The 20,558-nt window shown below is 37.3% G+C and overlaps 1 protein-coding gene across 1 annotated transcript in view; it reads left to right on the forward strand.

Moving 5' to 3' along the window:
- The first annotated feature begins 1,082 nt into the window (after positions 1 to 1,082).
- HIF1A (hypoxia inducible factor 1 subunit alpha) overlaps positions 1,083 to 20,558 on the forward strand; it is a 41,807-nt gene continuing 22,331 nt past the window's right edge. Inside the window, exon 1 of the mRNA XM_042989849.1 lies at positions 1,083 to 1,440. Within this exon, the coding sequence (XP_042845783.1) occupies positions 1,406 to 1,440 (35 nt within the window). The 5' untranslated portion in view covers positions 1,083 to 1,405. The remainder of the gene's footprint in view (positions 1,441 to 20,558) is intronic.

Raw genomic sequence — 20,558 nt, forward strand, 5'->3', positions numbered from 1 at the left:
TAGCAAACAGATAATACTGGCCGCCACCATGTCGAGTTAACTCCGGTTCAGCAGTCCGCTGCCCAAGTCTGGGCAGGGGGTTAGAAGAATCCTTCCTCTTTCCAGTCTATACAGTGAATTAAAGGTGGTGAGTCTCAAACTAAGAGTCATCTTCCATTTTTCCCAGTCCATCTAAGATTATTGTGGGCTTTTTTACAAACAACAAGAAAGTCTACCTAAAGCCATTTTCCTTCCATCGCCCTGAAATTCTGGTTTACGCTTTTATTAAAGCCACTGACACCTATTTGTAAATGCTTAATTTCAGATTTTAAGATTTCCCTGCTACCTTAACTACTTCCCTTGAGAAGTTTACAGCATGAGGAGTTTGTTTGCTTTATATTTTTATTTGCATTTACTCAGTAATCAAACTTCTTCATAGAAAAACTTAGTGGACAGGGAGAGTACCCTTGCGTTCCATGGCAAAACGGGCGCTCGGTGACAGGGCCCCCGTGGTTGGACAACCTGGCAAGAAAAACCCCATTGTAACATATAAGCAAAGGGTCGAAAGAGAGCTGCCACGACGTGAAAAGTCTGCTTTGTTGAACTGGGGCTCAGCAGAGCTGTCAGCAACCTTGCACAGCACAGCCACAGAGGAGCAAGGAAGCGCAAGACTTGCTGCACCGGGAGCAGGAAATGCGATGCAGGCTTGAGACCCAAATCCCTTCTCAGCAGCGCCTCCCAAAGCCAGCCACTGCTTTCCTTAGGAGAAGGCAAAGCGTCCCCAGACCCAGGTTGGCCGCACCCCAGCTCCTTTCTCTTTCCTCCGCAGCTGCACACAGACGAGCACGTGAGCCCGGCAGCGCTTCCCAGCTGTGCCTCAGCTGACCGCTTCCTGATTGGCTAAGACAGACGTGGGCTGGGGTGGGACTGGCCGCCGGCGTCGCTCGCCATTGGCTCTCAGGGAACCCGCCTCCCCCTCAGGTGAGGCGGGCTTGCGTGAGCGCGAGCCGGGCTCCGCGGGCGGGCGCGCCCCCGACACTCTCCTCCCCCCCCCCCCCCCCCCGCCCCATCCCGCGCGCCCCCGAGCGCGCCTCCGCCCTTGCCCGCCCCCTGCCGCTGCCTCAGCTCCTCAGTGCACAGAGACGCCTCGTCTGAGGGGACGCGAGGATCGGCCTCGCCGCCGCTTCGTCCGGTGCTCGGGGCCCTGACAAGCTGCCTGAGGGGAGGCTCTTCTGAGCCGGACCTGGACCCTTACGATTGCCGCCTGCTGCTCCTGCCTCCGGGTTTACGAGTGGGTTCCCGCCTTGCACCTCCCACCTCTGGACGTGCCTCCCCTTCTCTCCTCGCGTGTGGAGGGAGCCAGCGCTTAGGCCGGAGCGAGCCTGGGGGCGGCCGGCCGTGAAGGCTTCGCGGGGACCGATTCGCCATGGAGGGCGCCGGCGGCGCGAACGACAAGAAAAAGTAAGCCCCTTTCCTCCGTCCGTCGCGTTCTCCGCCGGCGCCCCCCGTCCGCCCGCCGCCACGGGCTCGGGGGCCAGCCTCAGCGCTCCGGAGGGGGCCGCCTTTTTGTTTCTGCCTCTTCTCCCCTCCCCTCTCTCCCCCCAGCCTCGCCGGCCGGGCTCCCCCGCTGCCCACGTCGCCATCTTGTCGTGGGGGGTGGGAGACGCCTCGAAAGTGCTTTCAGGGGCCGGGGGCTGAGCCCCGCTGGCCCTCCCCTCCCGGCCGCCGGGGCCTCGCGCCGCCCTCCTGCTAGCCTTGAAAATCACCCGGCCTGCCCTATACCCCCATCCGGGTGGACTTTCCCTGGCCCGAAAACCCCGGGAAGAGAGACGAGCCGCAGCTCGGTCGCCGCCGTTTGCACCCGAGCTTCCGCTCCTTCCCGCCCCCATTCTCTCCAGTTCCATTGAACACTCGGCCCTGGGGCGGACCCTGCGCGCTGGTCCTGGCTTCCCAGTGGGCTTGGGGCCCTGGGTTTCCCACCCAGGGGCTCGCGTGGTCAGATGAGACCTTACGGTGCGGTTGTCTAGTCGCGGCGGGTGTCTTTGCCTTTGTGCATTAGGGATTTGTCGCGACGGCCTGAAGATGCTAACTTTAGTTTGCACGTGCAGGTTTTGTTTTGTTTTAATCGCCTTGAAAAACTTGTCTAGATTGAGGAGTCGGAGTAACGGGAATTTGGCGAAGTAGCAGCATTTTAAAGAGAACATCACAATTGGATTCTTGTGTTTATATCAGCTGTCAAGGGAGCCCAGACGTTATAAATTAATATGTGAGATTGAAAAAGTATGTGATCGCAGCAAGTTTCAATGCAGCATCGAAATTTTTAGAACGGTCTCATTTTCATGAAATTGAAGCATATTAAAGGAAAACCTTCAAGATGTATCCGAAGTAAATAATCATTCTGTTAGAATTTAATGCAAGTTTTTAAAACACCTTAAAGTTTGAGTCTAAATGGTACATTATAGGATTAAGAATTATAAATGGATCCAGTGGGATTGAGGCCCCCCCCACCCCCAGCCCCGCACACAATTTGGTACATTTTTGGTATTTTAACCTTTGTGGAAATCGTTTTTAAGGAATTGGAGATTTATATAGTAAGAGTTGTGGTTGGTAGACTGGCTTTACTCCTTAAAGTCCTTCCACTCTTCTGGGAGAGATTAAGATTAACTTCCCTAATCAGTATTAGCAGAAGATAAACTTGTTTATATGTTCTTGCTATTTCGTAGATACCATTTTGGTCCTTATTTCGTAGAATGATAAATTCTCTTTGTACACCAGAGAAAGCCCTTATAAAATTCAAAAAGTGAGTAAATAGGCCTGGACTTAATTCCAAGAGTTGACAGGAATTAATTGCAATTATTTTTGCGGAAATGATTACAATGCTTTTAATGAAATGATGAAGCTGCTATATTATAAACGTGAGGCAGATTACTTCTGTGTAGTGCCAATTTTCAGTTCTTATTCTGTGCTGAATCATACTTAATACTGTGCATCAAGTTATACACCAATCATTTCTTTTTTATATGCAATTCTCTTTAATTGTAAATTCTTTGCAGTTAGTTGAGATTATCACAAGCAGCTTTAATATATTTGAATTAATTAGTTACTGTGCATCAGCCCCCCCAATTCTAAATTAGTTCTTAGATTTTGCTCAGTCCCATGTGTTATTTTCAAAATACTCTCATTTGGAAATTTAGCAAACTTGAATCGGATTGCATCATATTTCTTAATATAGAGGTTCTTATAACTGAAAAATTAAGTTAAACACTTAATAAATAGCTACTCAACAACATTTAGATGTTTGTTAAAGATATCTGGTTTTTATCCTTTTCTAACTAATAATTTTAAAACTTTCTGAAAAGGTAACTGAGATTGAGGGGCAAGGTACTTTCTTCTTACAATTTTTCCATTTTAAATGTGCTGTAGAGTCCAGTTTGGGAAGACAAATTTGTCTTCTTAAAGATGTTCTAGGAAACTAAAAAACTGAAGGATTGGAAGAAATCACAACAGGATGGAATAGTTACAGTAGATTTAACAGGGAATTTCATGTTGATTTCTTAGTGGTAGGTAGGGCCTGGACTTAATTTAATAGCACATTAATACTGATTTTTAGATTTCAGAGTAATGTCAAGAGGTTCATTGTTCTCTTTAAGGTGTCAGGCCAGACTCAGTTTCCAAAAACAGTTATTGGATCGTTAGAGTAAAATTTCTGAGAATGGACATTTGTTAACTTCTTTAACTTTGGCCATTAAAGCCAAGAAGCTCTCATTTATTAGTAAACTTTTCTCTTGTTACAATTGTACTTTGATTTTCCTCTTTTTTGAAGAAGAGCATGGTTGGTAGTTGAGAGTATAGGATCTGGACCTAGACACTTCTAGTTAAGAGTCCAGTTTTTTCGCTTGTTAGCTTTGTGAGCTTGGGCAAGTTACTGAATGCTGTTGAGCATATTTCCTCCTTTTGGAATGATAATAATAGCAACCATCTCAGTGGTTATTGTCAACATTACATGAGATAATGTTCACTGTATGTCTGGTTTAGGAATCTTGGGAACACTGTATACTTGGAAATATGCATTACCTGTTAAAGTTCTATTTAAACTTCCACAACACTTAAAAACTTTTTTGCAAGTGTTTCCAAATATTTATGTTAGTTCTTCTCCCCGCCTTCATAGATTTTTTTCTAAATCTCCTAAAAATGAAGGCCAGCATTGGATTTAGAGCTTTAAAAGGGGTTCTTTTCCAGTTAAAACAGTATATCCCTGGGTTATGTTGGCAGCTAGCATCAGTTACTCTTCTTGAGCATCTGTTCTTCTCTCTACTCTTGGGTCCCTTCTTCACAATTCCTTACCCTGCTGTTTCCTCCCCAGATAGGCCACTTGTATTTACTTTGGGCATCAGAGATTAGAGTTGTAAACAAATATACTAGGCTTAGAGTTTATTTCAGTAAGGTATGTGCAAGTAACTTAAAGGTATGTGCAAGGAGTGGCAGTAACTTAAAACATTTTTTGTCTTGACTCCACAGTTAAGAGTAGATAGTTGCATAAATACTTATCTTTGCTAAACATGGTGAGTTGATAAAATACTCCTGGTAAAACATGTGAACCTACACAATAGAAAAACTCCTCTGCTTATGCATTTCTCCAGGTAAGACTACTGGCCTCTGTCTCAAGGCAAGGCTTCAAGCTGTATGTTAGTCTGATTTTTTGAGGCTTGATTTGTATGAAGTCTGTATTAGTGCAGTCTTTTACCCTGAACTGTGGTAGTTTGTTCCTGTAGTCCACTGGAAAGCATTTTGTGCCGTTGGGAGAATGTCCAATCTTTACCTGGTGATTTCCATTGTCTGCAGCACTAATGGTGTGTGGGCCCAAAGTTAAGATTTTGTGGTTATATTCTATTGTTGTATATTAAGAATGATGTGTAGGAGGCTGAGGAAGATTAGTCTTGACTGATGTTTTCTGAAGAACTCCTAACAGTTGATTATGTTTGCTGGTGAAATTAAAAAAAAAACTGTTACCATACATGAATGTTAAAGATTTGGATTAGATTACTGAGTTTGTTCATAGATACGGCCTCTTAAAATGTAATTTTTAACATATAGATACTTCTTAAAATAATATATTCTTTGTTAAAATTTTTTTTTAATGTTTTCTATTTTTGAGAGAGGGAAAGGGAGACCCAGAATCCGAAGCAGGCTCTAGGCTCTGAGGTGTCAGCACAGAACTCGATGCGGGGCTTGAACTCCTGAGCCGTGAGATCATGACCTGAGCCAAAGTTGGGATGCTTAACTGACTGAACCATCCAGGCACCCTTAAAATACTGTATTTTTATCTAAGATTGTTAACGTAAGTCTGTTTATAAAGTAGGAGAAAATAATCAAAATTAAATGTGTTGTTAGATAGTTTTCTGTTAAGAAATTGATTTTAATTCATAAGAATGTTCTCTTTTTATCTTGTTTCTTTTTTTTTAATGATGGGACTAACTATCCAGTTGGTGGATTTTAGCCAGCTTTCTGCAACTTGTGGTGTATGTATTGTGTATGTTTTCTGCCTAACTACAGAGCTAGAAAAAGAATTTGAAGCTAAGTCAATCATATTGCTCAGTATTTTTGGTAAAAGTTTGGCAAGAATTTTTGAAATAACTAGATCTTGGAATTATAAAAATAATTTTATACCTCTCTTTCTTGGAACATCAAGAATTAACTCTTTTGTATGTATATTGAGATTTAGATTAAAATTCGCGTTTCTGCAATAAAGACTACCAAACCCATATCATTTGCCAGACATGACTCTTTCAGAAAAATGGAATATATAAAATCTACATTTATAAAAACAAAATTTAAGTGATTTCCTCATGACTTGTTTTTCCATAGCTTTTGAAGTGATTGTGAGGTTTTTTTAAAATTGTGGTTAAAAAAAAACCCCCACATAATGTAAAAATTCCCATCTTAAGCATTTCTAAGTGTGCAGTTCAAGAGTAAGTGTATTCATGTTGTTGTGTAACTAGAATTTTTTTACCTTGTAAAACTGAAAGCATTAAGCATTTCTCCTAGTTTCCCCCTCCTAGTTCTTGATGACCATCATTCTACTCTGTTTTTATGAATTTGACTACTGAATACCTTACGTATGTGGAGTCATAAAGTTTTTGTCTTTTTGTGACTGGTTTATTTCACTTAGCATAGTGTTGTCAAGATTTATCCATGTTGTAGGCCTGTGTGAAAATTTCCTTATTTTTAAGGCCAATATACACTACATTCTGTTCATTCATCTTTCGGTGGACACTTAGGTTGCTTCCACGTGTTGGCTGTTGTGAATAGTACTGTTATGAACACGGGTGTACAAATATCTCTTATAGATCTTGTTTTCAGTTCTTTTGGGTATATCCCCAGAAGTATGTTGCTGGATCGTATAGTAACTATTTTTAAGTTTTTAAGGAACTGCCATACTGTTTTCCATAGTGGCTGCAACATTTTATATTTCCACCAAGGGTGCACAGGGGTTCCTATTACTCCATATCCTCCCCAACATTTGTTAATTTCTGTTTTTGTGATAATGACCATTCTAATGGATATGTTCAAGTGGTTGTATTTTAAGGGTTTGTGTGTAATAACCAACTTAAAGTTAACAACAGAGAACAGTTGCCAGGGGAAGCTTTATCGGACATGAGGTTAAGCTTCTGTAAAATGAGAATTAAGTTTTTCTAGGGACTCAGATTTGATCTGCCAGTACATTTTCAGAAAAATACTTATTGATTAAAATGGCCTGTAACTGTTTTGTTGTTAATAAAGTTACACTTAATTGGTAACTTATTTTAAATGATTTTTAAAAATAATTGAAATGACTTATTTTCATAAGAAAATCACCTTCAAGATGATACCATTTAGTTCTGGTGATCTCAACTGTTGGAGTATTTCTTCATTTTAAAATTTAATTTACTTATAATGTTAAACATAAAGATGATTTCACGGTATGATTTTCAAAATTTATTGTTTTGCAAGTGGTTCAAAAATCTAGTGATGGAACATAACTTATGGTGGTTCTTCACCTACTTGTTTTGAAAGTCACAATATATTTAGGCAAATTAAGTGTCTGCCACTTAATACTGCAATTTTCACTCATTTGTAACAATTTCCTGTGCTGCTTCTCTTTTCCTAATAGTTGGTGAGAATCTGTTTTGCCAACTGAAAAATAAGATTTAAAGGCAGTAAGTTTAAGTCTTTAAGAGTTCTGATATATTTCTGTTTTTAGAGATCTTGTGAATGACCCTCTCTCCTTTTTTCAATTATAAAATTGAAACATTTCAATGGGCAAGATCACAAATGGGAATAATTGGAAGCTTGTGGTGTAAAAAAGAATACACACAGTGAGTTCTTAATAAATATTTGAATGAACGAAGAGAAGGCAGAGGAAGATTTTAAGGTTTTTAAAAGGTTTTTTGGAAGTCATGATTGTCCTCTCTTCTATGTCTTAATTTTCATAGGAATTTTTCTTATGCTTGGAAATGCCTTGTGTTACTTTGGAACTTCCTTGAATCTTGAAATTTATTTTTTTTGTTCTTTCAGAAATGTTTATAGTATCTATTAGAATCAGGCAAAAAAATTTTGTTAGTAAATACAGCTATATCATACATACTTGGCCTTGAAAGTAAATCAGTACCCTATTTTAAGGTATGTTAAAACTTAGTGCTTGCCAATTCTATATTGGAGCACTGAGTAAAAAAAGTTTACCAAAAGAAGCATATGTATATGATTGCAGGAAATTCGCTAGTTAAATGTATGGAATGCGTCTTTACCTTGTTTCATCTTTAGCAAATGTTTCTTAAGTCTGCTCTAAACTTTCAGAAAGTTTGGACCAGTTTATAGTCTCCAGCAGTGTTGGAGAGTGCCAGTTTCTTGTACTTGGTCATCATTAAAGTTTGCTTCAAGTATGAAATACTTGAAGTTTATAAGTGTATTGGGATGCTTTCTATTGCAGTGAAGAGACATAACTCAAGCTAGTTTAAGGGGGTAAGGCAGTCATGGGCTTACACATGACAAGATACAACTCAAGCTAGTTTAAAGGGGTTAGGCGGTTAATTGGCTTACACAGTCTAGTTTTGGTTGAGAGAATAGTTAAATCCAGAGTCTCAAGTGATGTCCTCAGAGTATAATTTCTGACTTTCTCTTGAATATTACTTGGTTTATATGTCTTTGTTCTGTATGCATGTTGGCCTTGTTCTGCCACTGACAGGCTATCTGTATGGTATGAAAGATGGTACCTAGCATTCCCATGCCTGCATTCACAGAGTTTGTGATTTAAAAAATGAAAAGAAGCTGGCTCTTCTAGTATCCATATAGCTGTCTCCTGGATTAATGCCAGTTTGCCCTGCGTGGACTATTCATTTTTAACCATGTCGGTGGGGTTCCCTGATTACATGAGTCAAATGTCTTATTATAGTATTTCATTGTCTTGATGTAGATTATTAATTATCTCCTTATCTAGGACTCTTGGTCATTGCTGGTATTGTAATGAATGGACTATAGGTTTTTGTTGCAAATCATCTGAATTCGTATTCTACAGATACCAACCATAATTGTTCTTGCTGTGCACTTTGGGAAGCTTAGAGTCTCTTCTGTGGATTAGGGTTTTCATTTCAGTTTCCTTAAGAAAGAAGTAGAATGACTAATGGCTAAGAACTTAGGTGCTAGAGGCTGGCTGCTTGCTTTGCCACTTACTAGCTATGTGGTCTTGTACAAGTTACTTTACATCTGTAGATCTCACTTTCTTCATCTATAAATTAGGATAAGAATATTTGCCTTTTAGGATCATTGTGAGGATAAAAAAAGATATTAACTCATGTGAAACACTCAAGAGTTCTTGGCACAAAGTAGGGGCTTAATAAACTAGAAACTATTATTAGGTTCATATTATAATTATGTTTTTTCAGAAGAGTTTCACTCTTTTGAAGTCTCATATTTAGAATCATTCAAGCCTTCTTTGGGACAATCTAAGAACGGATGGTATCTTTTGGGCCACACCATTAGTAAACCTGTAATAGTAGTAGAATATTAGTGATGCTTTTCCTCTACATTGGTTTTTTTTCTCCACGAATGCCTGGCCTTTGCAGGTTAAATAAAGATATTTGTGTGTGTGTGTAGATGTGCTGTTTTAAAGTAATTTTTCTGGGGTGTTTGGGTGGCTCAGTTGGCTAAGTGTCTAACTCCTGGTTTTGGCTCAGGTCATGATCTCGCTGTTCATTAGTTTGAGCCTCACATTGGGCTCTGTGCTGACAATGTGGAGCCTGCTTGGGATTCTCTCTCTCCCTCTTTCTGCCTCTCCCCTGCTCATGCTCTCTCTCCCTCTCCCTCTCTCTAAATAAATAAATAAATAAAACAAAAACATGTTTTAAAGTAATCATTCTTCATAGTGATAATGGTAAAGGAAAAAAAATATTCACAAGGCTCTTTATTTGGCTGTTAGAGGATGGCAAATTAAGAAAGCCTATTTTTCCATACTCTTTTGGTGTCAGGAAATCATTAAATGTCTTTTAATCCGTTTGCAGAGGAGAGTTGGAAATTGCTTGCCTTTGCAGATAACATAGCTAAAATGATTAAATGGGTTATATGTTAAACCAGTAGTCAAAGCCTTCACTGTGAATCAAGGAAGTACTATTTTTCTTGGGTAATGTGAGCAAGTTGATTTATTTCAGTGGTTCAAAAAATTTTTTTCAACCCAGGACCATTGCTCCAGCACCTAACCACTTGACCTGTAACAGGTTATTGTATATTCATTTGTTTAGCAGATATTTGTGCATCTAATTTGTCAAGCAGAGCATTGAGTTGTTGATGGCTCAGGCCACAGTTGAGTAATTAGTTTTTGGTGTTGATGCATCTGTTATGTAGTCCATCTTTTATTTTTTAGTACAGTGATTTCAAGTTTGGGGTTCTTGCAAAATGTAGACCAGGATTTAAGTTTTGTTATTAATACCAATCATCACGGAAGCATCCTCTATAATTGTATTTACTTATTTGGCCAGTCTGCTTTGAGAATTTTGACATACACAGAAGCACTCTCATAAAACAGTCTATTCATTTCTGGCAGCTTTAAATGTTAGAAAGTTCTTTTGTTCCAGTATTTCTTGACACTGACCAGTGTTTAGATCTCTTTTGGATCAAAGCAATCCCTGTGAACCTTTGAGATGTACCGTCTGAGTGTGCACTTTAAAAAAATGTAACTATTCCTTTTAGTGATCATTTGGTACCAATTTGATCATAAACAAATGCAACCTCAAACATAGAAAGTTTGTAGCAACAATATAGACTTATGTAGAGATTATTTAGATGATCCAGAATATGATTTTTCCCCTTTTTCTTACATTGCCACCAGAACAGGAACACAGTTTAAAAATTCATAAAGTTTACCTTCAATACTGTTTTAACTCTGTTGAGCAAAAGCCTGCCATCTTTTAATTCCCATGTATTACTCTCTGCATTTGAAAAAATCACCGAATCTGTATGACGTCCTTTTCAAATACTTGAAGGTGGTTATTTCTATTCCTAAGTAAAAACATCCCCAAATTTCTTTAATTTTTCCATTTAAAAATTATTGAGCATCTGATTTGTGGAAAGGCATAGGCTATATTAAATATGGGAGCTTCAGTCTTCGGTGGAATCTGAGCCCTGCCACTTACTAATAGTGTTACTTCCTTTATATAGACAAGGAAACAGGATCAGGGGATTCATTGGGAAAATTTATTGGGTAACATTGGATAGGATTGATTAATGTAGGTGGAGGACCAAGACATTTGCTTAGGAGAGCTTTTTCTTTGTCATTGTTTCCAGGATCTTCATTATGGTCAGGGTTTAGAACTAAATAAAAATCTTCAGCTTGTGATTTCTATGTCTACACCTTTATTTCAATACATGTGAATTTTTTTATTAAGTACTTATTGTAACTTACATATTTTCTGTTATATTTAAGCAAGTAATTAAGGGCACATTCTTCTGAATACATACATCCACACACACATGTAGTGTCATTGACCTTCTTTAAGTTCCAGTGTCAGTTCTATTAATACAATAAAGAAAACAAAAGCATTTACAAGCTGAGGTGGCTAAAACGTAAAGGGAGAAGAGTAATAGAGGAGGTGATGTGCTTTGGGGAAAGCCATTAACACATAGCTGTTACTCAGGGACAGTGATTCTCAAGCCCTTTGATGTTTGTGACATTCATAAAGAGATTTAAAGGTGAATTTTAAAAATTGTTTAAAAGGTTTGAAAAAATCATTCTGTGGTTATTATGTTTTTTAATTGGTCATCTTTGAAGCCTAATTATGCTCTTGTATTTTATTACTCACTTGTCACTGAGCTGTACCATTCATTAGCTTCTTATTCCTAGCAATTGTGCCTCATTCTACACAGCATCGCCCAACCCACTGAGTGCAGTGTTCTGCCTGACAAACATAGTTGTCTAGTATGTATATGTAGTTGCAGCTAAAAATAAATTTTTCTTATTGTTCAAAATTTGCTGGCTAACCTGTTAAATCTCTGCTATAAGACCTGCTGGTGGTCCTCAAATTTCTGTGACTTAATCACCTGGGTGTTTACTTAATATAAGGATTCCCAGGTACCCACCTGTAGACATTCGGATTTGATAATTTTGGGATGAGATTCAGGAATTTTTAAACTTTACAAGCACTGATAGATGAAATACAAACTTTGAATAGCTCAGAGTGCTAAACAGAATCATCTGAGAGATTGTTTTTTGAAAGACACATTCCAGGTCTACCATTTGAATTTCCAGGGTTGGGATTTAAGCACAAATACCTGGGAAGAAAGTTCCATTACTGATGATGATGTATATCACAGATCAACCAGTGTCTAATCTAGTCTAAGTCCTTAGTGTATTTTGTAGTTTTTGAGTTCCTAAGTATTTGGCAATGCTAATATATGAGAGATTGGATATGTTTCCTGTACATGTAAAGCATTTGGGCAGATTGAAAAAAAAAAAAAAGTTAACCATTTTTGGGTGTTGAACAGTCTTTTACTTCTCTGGGAATTTTTGAAAGACATATAAAGTATTTTCTTAGAGTAGAGGGGCTCAAAGTATTCTCCAGAGCAGCATCATTGGTACCTACCTGCTAACTTGTTACAAATGGAGATTCTCAGGCCCCATCCAGCTCTCCTGGGTCAAAAACCCTGGGTAAGGCCCAATAATCTGTTTCCAGAATCCTGCCAGTTGATTGTGATACAAGCTAAAATTAGAGTAATAGCTTCACATACACATTTTTGGTTTTATATATCTAGTACTTCATATATAGCAGAGGATCAAAGACTTTTTTGAGAGGCCCAATACCAATTCTGAACCAGGAGAGAGATGATGTAAATCACTAGTTAGGAATAATCTAAAAACAAAAGCATATTCCTTTTACAGACAGAACTTTAGTACGTAATATTGTCAACAGATGTAAATATGTTAGCTAATTAATAAGTTTATTTAATGTATAAATAGAACATTTTCACATTAATGCTACCTCAGATGTGATATAGATTTTTTTTCAGAATGTACCCTGAATTTAAAACCGTAAATCTTTCTTCCCTGTTTATTTTACTGCAGCATTAGAAAATCGAGTATTAAGCATTTCTGTGAGGTTATTGGAAGGAGAATAATCTATCTTTTCCCTAATTGTGGATATTTCCAAGATATTGCCAAGCTAGTAAGATAGTAAACACTTAAACCAAGAAATTTAAGTTCCTTTCAAAACTCAAATAAGTGTATGTATACTGAGTATTTTTCTTTAGAAACCATTTCACTTGATTTTATAATTTCAGATTAATTATGAAATGCCAAATTTAAAAGCCAATAATTAGATGAGAACGAGAGACTGAAAATATTAAATTATATTGCTTACTCAGTCACCACTTTCCGTTTCTCTGAAAGAAATATGATCGTTCCTGCTTCATTTCCAAAATGAAGGAAACATTTAACTCCTTTCTAATTAGTCTTTCTGGAAAACAAATTGAAACGTTAGATGACTACTTCTTTCAGACTTTTCTGACAAATGCAGGTACATAATAGTATCAGTTCACCGATGAATTTTGAAGTACAAAATATTCTGTGATCTTGCCATCTTGAAACTATGAATTTGCTAACTGTATATTGTGTTTTTCAGGTTTTATCTAAGCATTTGTAAGTTACATGTCTGTATGTATATGTGTACATATATACATACTGATTTACATATGTACACAGGTATTATACACAGAGAGAAATGGATTCATATTCAAATTTTGTTGTATACCCTCTTCACAATACTATACTGTAACATCTTCTATAAGCACAGATTAATTTTTGTAGACTTTTGTCTTGTGTCTTAAATTTTTGTTATTTGATTTTATGGAAAGATTTTTCCTAGGGCAAATGTGTCAGGGGATTGACCTACTAACTGCTACTGAATAAAGACAAGAAACATAATGGTCTATTTGTCCTAGAATGTAAGCTCCATGGGACAAGTAACATGGTCTGTTTTGTTAATCAGTCTTGCTGAGAACAGTATATGGCTCAATGGAGATGACTAAGAAATACTTGTTGAATAAATGAATAATATTCTTTAACATGAATATCCTAAAGGTTCATTTTTAAGTTTATTAGAAGTTAGAAGACATTTTCCTGGAGAAAATAGTTATAAATAATAACTAGCTGTCCTGAAAATGTAATTCATGTTTAATTTTAAATGTCACTGTTTGCAGTTTTTTTTCCATTAAGTAAGGATATATATTTTTAAACATTATCTGTTTGAAGTATTAGGGTTTTGCAGCAATTACCAGGTAGAAAATAGAACAACAAATCTTATTAATCGTAAGAATACTCGAAGTAATAGATCTGCTTGTCTAGGGGTAACCTCCTCTTGAAAAAAAAAGCCAATAAGATTAGAAATCAACTTAATAAAAATTTTCATGTCTTATGATGAAAATTACAACACTTCTTGAAAACGATTTTAGAAAACAGTCAAATCTTGTGTTTCTAGCTATGCCAGGAAGACATAATTATAAAGGTGTTGATTTAATTGATTAATAGCATTAACTACAACTCATGCATTTACCTGACCACATCAGTTTAGGAATAAAAAGTAAAAGACATTAGAGTATAGATTAGAGTGATAAGGGAAATAATCTTAAATCTTTAGCCTCTTTTTAATAAATTGGTATTCTAGTTTCTCTACCTTCTCCCTTTGCCTCCAGATCTCTTCTCTGGCGGCATCACTTGCTCTCTCTTTGGTGATATAGTATTGGTGCCACTCACTGTTATGCTGCTAGGTGATTTTTTTTTTTTAAATCAGTAGCTTTTCTAACTTACATCTAGTATACCCACCAAATGCTTACTTACACTTGAAAGTGCATATCCATATAATCATGGTAAATCCAAATTGTATGCTTTGTTCATAGTACTAACATTATTATTCTGTTTAATTATGATCATAACCTGTAGGATTACGGGAGCACTGATGAAGCACATATTCAGGGATCCTAAAACAAATGTTGAAGGGTGGGGTAGTCAGCCTTCCATGGGCTGAAGTCAAAGTCAAATAGATTAGGGCTAAATACTAAAGCCAAGTGGAACTTACACACATCTCTACTAAGAATACAAAGGTAAAGATGAATGAGGCAGTTTCCTGCCTCCAAGAAGCTTTGAGGATTGTAGAGGAAGATAAGTACAGTTAACCCTTCAGCAATGCAGGTGGTTAGGGGTACTGACCCCCTGCACAGTTGAAAATCCACGTATATATTACTTTTGACTCCCCCAAAAATGTGACTAATTGCCTTCCCCTCAAAACTTGACTGTTAACTGGAAGCCTTACCGATAACTATTAACACATATTTTATATATGTTTTATATACTGTATTCTTACAATAAAGCAAATTAGGGAAAAGAAAATGGTGTTAAGAAAATCATAAAGAGAAAATAACATTTATAGTACTATATTGCATTTATCAAAAAAAATTCCATATATAAGTGGATCTACACATTTCAGATCTGTGCTGTTCAAAGGTCATGTGTATGTAGCAAAATAACCAGAGTGGTGAAATTTAGGGGAGAAGAACAGTTTTGGAAGACAGAGTAGAGACAAAATAATGCTGGGTTGAATCTTAAAAGTTTCTCACATAAATTTGCCAAGTCACATACTGAGAAGGGTACCTCAGGCTGAGAGAGACTGAGCGAGAAGGGAATGAAATATGTTTTTGAGTAACTGCAGTGTGACCAAAGGAATAGGGAATAATGAGGATGAGGAGATGGACAGGGAACTAGCTAAGGGAGGGTTTCTTTAGAAAATAGATGTTGTCCTGTGTACATTTGATGGGATTTTAAGCAGGGCATAATATGAGATTTCTGACTGTGGAATGATAATTGGGTAGATATTTGGGTGAAATTAAAGCACAGTAATAGTGAAATAGTTCAGTCACTGGTTCCCAGATCTAACTGTATATCATATGCATCTTGGGAGTTTTACAAACCCAGAATTTTGGGCCCTGCTTCAGATCTACTGAATCAGAATTTACGAAGGTGGAGCCCAGAAGTTTGGAATGTTGAATGCCCCTAAATAATTATGATGCACCTAGACCAGCATTTGAAAATATAGCACTAGGTAACTATTTCTACAGTAGGCTAAGTGGGAGGCTATCCTGCTTGTCACTATATTCCTTATAACTTGAACAGTGCATGGTAAATGCTCAATAAATATTTATGTAACAAATATTTCTTGAATGAAAGAAGTTATTCTGAGGTTCAGGAAGTCCACTTCCCATCTTGTGTTTTGGTTCTCTATAGAGTTGTTTTCATGAACTGAGCTAATACATGAAAGTGTTTAACATAGTGCCTGATACACATTAAGTGCTCAATAAATGGTAGAAGGGGAAGATTTTCTTTGTCTTTTTTCTCTTACGTTACTTTGTGTGATTAGGTATCTTGGCAATTGGCTTATGCTTAGCCAGCTTTGAAGTGAGTATGCAGATTGGTTTTACTTTGGGGATCCAGATGTGGAGCAAATAAAACACCAGCAATAGTGAGCTGAGATGTTTGAGTGCAGTCTGGTGGGATTATATGAGGTAGATTGAATTACTATCCTCTGATTCTCTCCCCTTAGTGTTGGCAGTATCCACTAAAGGCAATGTATTGCTTTGAAGAGCTGGTGGACAGTGGAGCCCAGAGCATCGCCATTGTAGGTGCTTTTGAATTAGGATTTTGGATTTATAAGCCGATACCAGGAAAGAGCCTGCCCATGAGTGCTTCTGAATGGCTTAGAGTCAAGTCCTAAATTCCAGAGCCAACCCCTCTACCTCTCCTTTATGTCTTGGGAGATGTGTAGACAAATTTTGAACTTTATAATGCCTGGATATATGTATACTTACCTTAGTAATTAGAATTGAATTTCTGAGAGGTAGCATAGTCTGTTGTTAACAGCATAGTTTTTAGAGCCAGACTGCTTGAGTTTGAATAAAGCTGTGCCACTTATTAACTCTATAAACTTGGGTAAGTTATTTAACCAGGTTCCTTATTTGTAACATGGTGATGATAATAAAAATTAAGTTAATTGATGAGAAATGTTTACAGTACCACTGTGTACATAGTATAATCACCTTGTATAGGAGTTTGGATTAAAGCTGCAGGCCAAAATGCCAACTAAGAACATGAAAATTTCCTTGGAATTTCCTCTGGCCTGAGATTTTAAGAAGTGCAGGGCAGTTAAAACAGATGTACAATTTTTCACCTATCAGCTTCACAAAAATTAAAAAGGTAAAAAAGACCCATAATACATATATTACAGCAGAGTGTGTGGAGAAATAGATAAACACATTCATGAATTTGCAGAGACAAAAATAGTTACAGACCTCTTTTGGAAAGGTACATTTAAATGCCACATCCTTGGGGTGCCTGGGTGGCTTGGTTGGTTAAGCGTCTGACTTCGGCTCAGGTCATGATCTCACGGTCCGTGGGTTTGAGCCCCGCATCGGGCTCTGTGCTGACAGCTCAGAGCCTGGAGCCTGTTTCAGATTCTGTGTCTTCCTCTCTCTGTGCCCCTCCCCTGTTCATGCTCTGTCTCTCTCTGTCTCAAAAATAAATAAACGTTAAAAAAATTAAAAAAAAAAATAAATGCCACATCCTTTAGATCATGGAATTTCACTTCAGAAGTTCTGTCCTGTAGAAATACCAACATAAGAAGTGGAAAACAACAACTTGTACCTTCAAAGCCAGAAAGAGTTTTTAAAGCAGCAAATAATAGATTTGAGAGACTTTTTTTAAAAAAATGTATACATTAACTTTATTAGAAATAGGATGAAACAGGGTGCCTAGGTGGCTCAGTCGGTTAAGCATCCGACTTCAGCTCAGGTCATGATCTCGTGGCTCATGAGTTTGAGCCCCACATCCAGCTCTGTGCTGACAGCTCGGAGCCTGGAGCCTGCTTCAGAATCTGTGACTGCCCCACCTCTCTGTCCCCTCCCCAGCTCATGCCCTGTCTCTCAAACAATAAGTAAACGTTAAAAAAGAAAAAAATAAAAAGAAAAAAAAAAAAGAAAAATAGGATGAATCAGTTCTTAACGTTTTGAATGATTGGCTCTAACTTCAGGTCTTAAAGTCACATGTATTTATAATCAGGAATGTTAATAGGCTTTTCTTTTATAATTAGACAACAAAAAGAGATGAATTAAAATATCTGCAATTATTTTGTGTTCTTGTTAATCTAAATACTAAGCATTCTCTGTAAAATGGCTATTGCCATTCAACTTTGTATACAAGAAGGTTAGTGACAGCGGCTCATTTTCCTAAGTGTATTTTCTATACAAAATAATTTCAGATATAATTTAGTTAGCTTCTTGTCCAGTGCTGTATGTTAAATAGTGATGAAATAGTAAGTGTGTGAAAACTACAGTACCACAAAGATCAACTTATTTTGCTATTTTCCTCAAATGTTAGTCCTAAAACAGTCATAGAGATGGTAAGCAAACCATTGAAAAGATAGATTTTTTACTATACTCTTAACTGATTTCTACTAAGATGTGAAATAGCACTTTATACAGACATGTCAGTGCAGAACTTTACTTGATTTGTACTTAATTAAAAACAACAAAGATGGAATTGATAATTTAGAGAAATACAGTACCTCATTTGCATGCAGAAAATCTGCCCATTTTCTTCTGATCTACAAAAACTTTTATTTCGCAATCTAAGTAGTAAGTAAATAAATAGTACAGGATTCATCTCTGTGGGACCCAGATGCTGTGGTTTGCCCAAAATAATTTCTTGGCTAGTACTTTAATTCTGTGGGGTATGACCTGATAAAAAGAGCCTTCTTCTGAGTAGACAAGAAGCTGAGCTGTGCTGATGCTGAAACTCATAAGAACTTTGTTGGTTATAGCTTTAAGCTAAGAAATGTTTTAAGAGCCCCCATAGTCACATGTGTGAAGAACATCTTATAAATTCCTATATTAAATCTTTATTATAGGTCTCCTGATTGCTTTATGTCTAGATAGATTATGTAATATAGGACACAATGATTTTCATCACCTTCATCTAATTTAGGTTTGTCAACTCTTGAAATACCCTGTTACTTGTTTTATTGAGGCTTATTTTTCTTCCAGAATTCTGGCTCATGCTCAAATTCTTACTCTCCTAGTCTTCACTGCTTAAGTATATTATGCTATAAATGTTTTATCCAGGCTCACATTTCTTATGGATTTGTCTTATAAATTTAGTTGCCACATCTTTAACAATATTGTCTTCAGAGTTCTGGACAATACAAGTGTTTCTAAAGGTGTAATCACCATGGTTAGCTAGATCAGATACCCTTTAAAAGCATATGGCAGGTAATAAAAGGGTTTAAATTTTTTAGGAGTAAAAATTTGGATAGTCATTTGTTGGTAGCTTTAATTTGGTTGAGTAATTAACAAAAGAAGCCTAGTAAGTCTGATGAAAGTTGTTGATAAAATTCTGATCACCTGGACTAATTGTGACATTTGAACTAATATTCAGGTCAATTGGTCATCACACTTTTTTTGCTGGCTTTACTTGAACCAGATAGTAATCTGATTTCCACTATCATCCCTTCCTCTCACCTGCCAATTCAGAGGGGAAAGGGAGGAAAGTTAGATGCTAGAGCCAATAGGGACATATTGGATCTCTCTCCCCTAGAAACTCTGGTATGTGTATAAAATAGATTTTGAAAACTATTATTATTTTACATTCTAAGTTCAAATTTAAACATTCATTAAAAGTTAACGAGAACAGTGAGGCAGTTCTAATGCACATAAAAAATGAAGTTGCAGACTGTTGACATTATTGAATTTTCATGGTAGCCTCAGAGTCTAATTTATTTTCATGTTTTTTAAAAATTATACAGCATTGGGGTGCCTGGGTGGCTCAGTTGGTTAAGTGTCTGACTCTTGATTTTGGTTCAGGTCGTGATCTCACGGCCCGTGAGTTCGAGCCCCGTGTCAGGCTGCACATTGACAGTGTGGAGCCTGCTTGGGATTCTCTCTCTTCCTGTCTCTCTGTTCCCCCCCCCCCACCAAAATAAATAAACTTAAAAATATTATATGTCATTAAGAAAATCTTGATTCACATAGATCACTAGTTATAAATAGTAATAGTTTTTAATAGCTTACCTTAAATCTCAAAATACTCAAGTAAAATTGATCTAGATGCTTGAGTTGAAAAATTTGTATCAAAGTTCAGTTACTAACAACAGCAAATATTCACATTCCTTATTAATGTATAAAAGTCAGATACACACAAAAATTTAAGTGTTAAAACTAGATTATCACTGTTGCACAATACAACTGTTACTCAACATAATGGGAGCATGTGCTGAGAACCCTGCCTGTTTTTTTGAGAGTGTTGCTTCTATGAACCTTGCAGTTTTGCAGATCATTTGGAGGGAGGAGAGATTTGAGGTAGATACAATTATGTGCTTCATTCGTAGGATGTAAGGAGGATTAAGTGACATAATGCTGACAAAGTCCTTAGCATAGTGCTAAGCGCTTAATAAATGGTAACAGCCGTTTTCAACATTTAATAAATAATTGACTTAACAGAATTAGGTTGAAAGTCATAGGAGCATGCTGAGTATTTGAGGTAGAAGCAGCATTCTTCCTTAAGATAAAACACTGGAAGAGCAAACAGACTTTGGAGTGAAAAAAACACCTTGTGTTCAAATCCCGTCTGCTAATGGCTGTTTTTAGCCTACTGTATAACCTCATCTGTAAAAAGGGATAATATTTACCCTATTTACAAATTTTGAGAGAACTAGGCACCTGGTACGGGGTAGCATTTGGCACATAGTAGGTTTTTAATAAACAACAGCTCTTAAAGAAGCTAAGGACAGAGCCAGGGTTAGCCTTGTTTACCTCCTCCAGCTGGGTCAGGAGGAATAGATGTTTCTACACAGTCAAGCAAAGGAAGGTGAATGTCTCTGCTTAGGAAAATCTTTCTGACTTTATTCTTGGAAAAGTTCCCTAAAGATACATCCTTGTTTTGACACCTTTGTTAATGTTTATTAACCTGTTTCTTTCAATTCTTAGTATTGTGTCACATCTTTGTTTTTTTCTTCTATACT

This window comes from Panthera tigris, chromosome B3, assembly GCF_018350195.1.
Source record: "Panthera tigris isolate Pti1 chromosome B3, P.tigris_Pti1_mat1.1, whole genome shotgun sequence".
Lineage (NCBI taxonomy): Eukaryota > Metazoa > Chordata > Mammalia > Carnivora > Felidae > Panthera > Panthera tigris.